Here is a 1,868-nt window from a genome sequence, read left to right as displayed (position 1 = left end):
CTCATGTGACCACCCCTGACAACATGACCCCCGCTGACCTGGCACGGCAGCAAGGCCAAGACTCGGTGAATAAGGGACTACAGCGCCACCACTGTGTACAGGTGTGTGTGTGTGTGTGTGTGTGTGAATTGAATTTATAACTGAATTGAATTGAATTTATTGAGTAAGGTCAGACTTTCTATAAAGTATGGAGCACAGCTCTCCAGCAAAAGAATACAGACACTGTAGATTATATACAGAACGTGCATAATATTACATAAGAAAAGACAAATACATACAAATGAAATACGCTGTAAGCAATGGCAAAAAATTAATATAAAAAAATGTGTATGCATATATAATGATACATACTGTCACTAATTAAGAAATAAAAAAAAAACTATTGAGGTGTTTTGCACACTATTTATCTAAACAAGCGTAGCACCATCCTCAAAAACAAAGATAATTTCTTTATCACATTTGAACTTATACTTTGCATGAACAAAACATATTTGAATTGTGTTGGCCTATTTATGTAATTTGCTATATATATATTATCTAACCTAACAATTTCCATATCAGTACATTCAAAAAGAACATGAAATTCTTCTCCTTCTACCTCAGCATTACACATGTTACATACCCTATCTTCTCTACTGACACCTTGATACCTACCAATATTTACAGGAAGTCTATTATTACAACTTCTAAATTTAGTCACTAATAATCTGTCACCCTTTGTTAACTGTTCTAAATACTGTTCTCTGCCAAAATCTGTCTTAAACACCCTATAACTGCTACTTAATGATTTTGTTTCTAAATTATGATGCCAAGTTACAAGCCACTGATCTTTCAATCTCTGTTCCATAGCTTTCTTCACCCCATCTTGAATTAGGAACATCTTGCAACACCACATACCAGACATTCCAGTCATTACAAATATTCTTTATACAAGTTTACCATGGAGAACTATGAAGCCCTAACCTATCCAGCTGCAATAGACATTGGTACATTAAATAACACAGTTTAGTATTTTTACCTGAAATTAGCTTAGACCAATAACCTATCATTTTTTTTCTTTATATAAATATCAAGTGGAAATACACCCAGTTCACCATACACCATGTCATTACAAGTATTCTCATGAACATCCAAAACCTGCTTTAAAAATTTCATGTACATATACTCTAACTCCCTAGCAATATGGTAACCCAAAATTTCAGCTGCACAAGTCAATATAGGTAACACCGTGGTGGTAAATAATTTGAGTTGTATATCCACTGGCAAGTCAAACTTCCTACACTTACTTATTAATGAGTACATTGCTCTTGTAGGTGTCTCTTTTAGCTCCAGCTCACCTTTGCAAAACCTCCCATTATAATTTAATAATACTCCAAGATACTTATACTCTGTCACTACTTCAATGTTTTTACCACCAAATTCAAGTTCATAGTTAAATTTTGTCTTCCCCTGCTAAACACTACTATTTTTGTTTTGTTACAATTTAGCTTCAATTTCCATTCATTACAATATAAATTCAGAGCAACCAGTGCCTGCTTCATTCCATCCTCACTGTCACACAAAATAATTGTATCATCTGCATACATAATCACAAATAGTTTAAGATACATGTTTAAGAAATCGTCACCAAAATTTACATAACTGCAATTATATTAAATTAATTTACTTTCAATATCATTCACATAAAAAGCAAAAAGCACCGATGATAAATTTTCCCCCTGTCTTACCCCTACATTGCAAACAAAGGTGTCTGAAATCTCCTGGTTAAGCATGACACATGATCTGATATTATTGTACATATTTCTGATTACATTTAGAATTTTTCCTTGCATCTCTTCCTTCACAAGTTTACACCATAAATCTTCACA

At 33.3% G+C, this 1,868-nt stretch overlaps 1 protein-coding gene across 1 annotated transcript in view; it reads left to right on the top strand.

The window, feature by feature from the left end:
- The window catches only part of LOC135095207 (uncharacterized), a 4,314-nt gene extending 3,813 nt beyond the window's left edge, over positions 1–501 (top strand). The window contains exon 2 of the mRNA XM_063995992.1: positions 1–501. This exon is cut by the window's left edge and continues 205 nt beyond it. Within this exon, the coding sequence (XP_063852062.1) occupies positions 1–140 (140 nt within the window). The 3' untranslated portion in view covers positions 141–501.
- The last annotated feature ends 1,367 nt before the right edge of the window (positions 502–1,868 follow it).

The sequence above is a fragment of the Scylla paramamosain genome, chromosome 48 (assembly GCF_035594125.1).
Source record: "Scylla paramamosain isolate STU-SP2022 chromosome 48, ASM3559412v1, whole genome shotgun sequence".
In the NCBI taxonomy this organism is placed as follows: Eukaryota; Metazoa; Arthropoda; class Malacostraca; order Decapoda; family Portunidae; genus Scylla; species Scylla paramamosain.
Note: the sequence above shows the minus strand (reverse complement) of the source record. Positions and strands in the feature narration are given on the sequence as shown.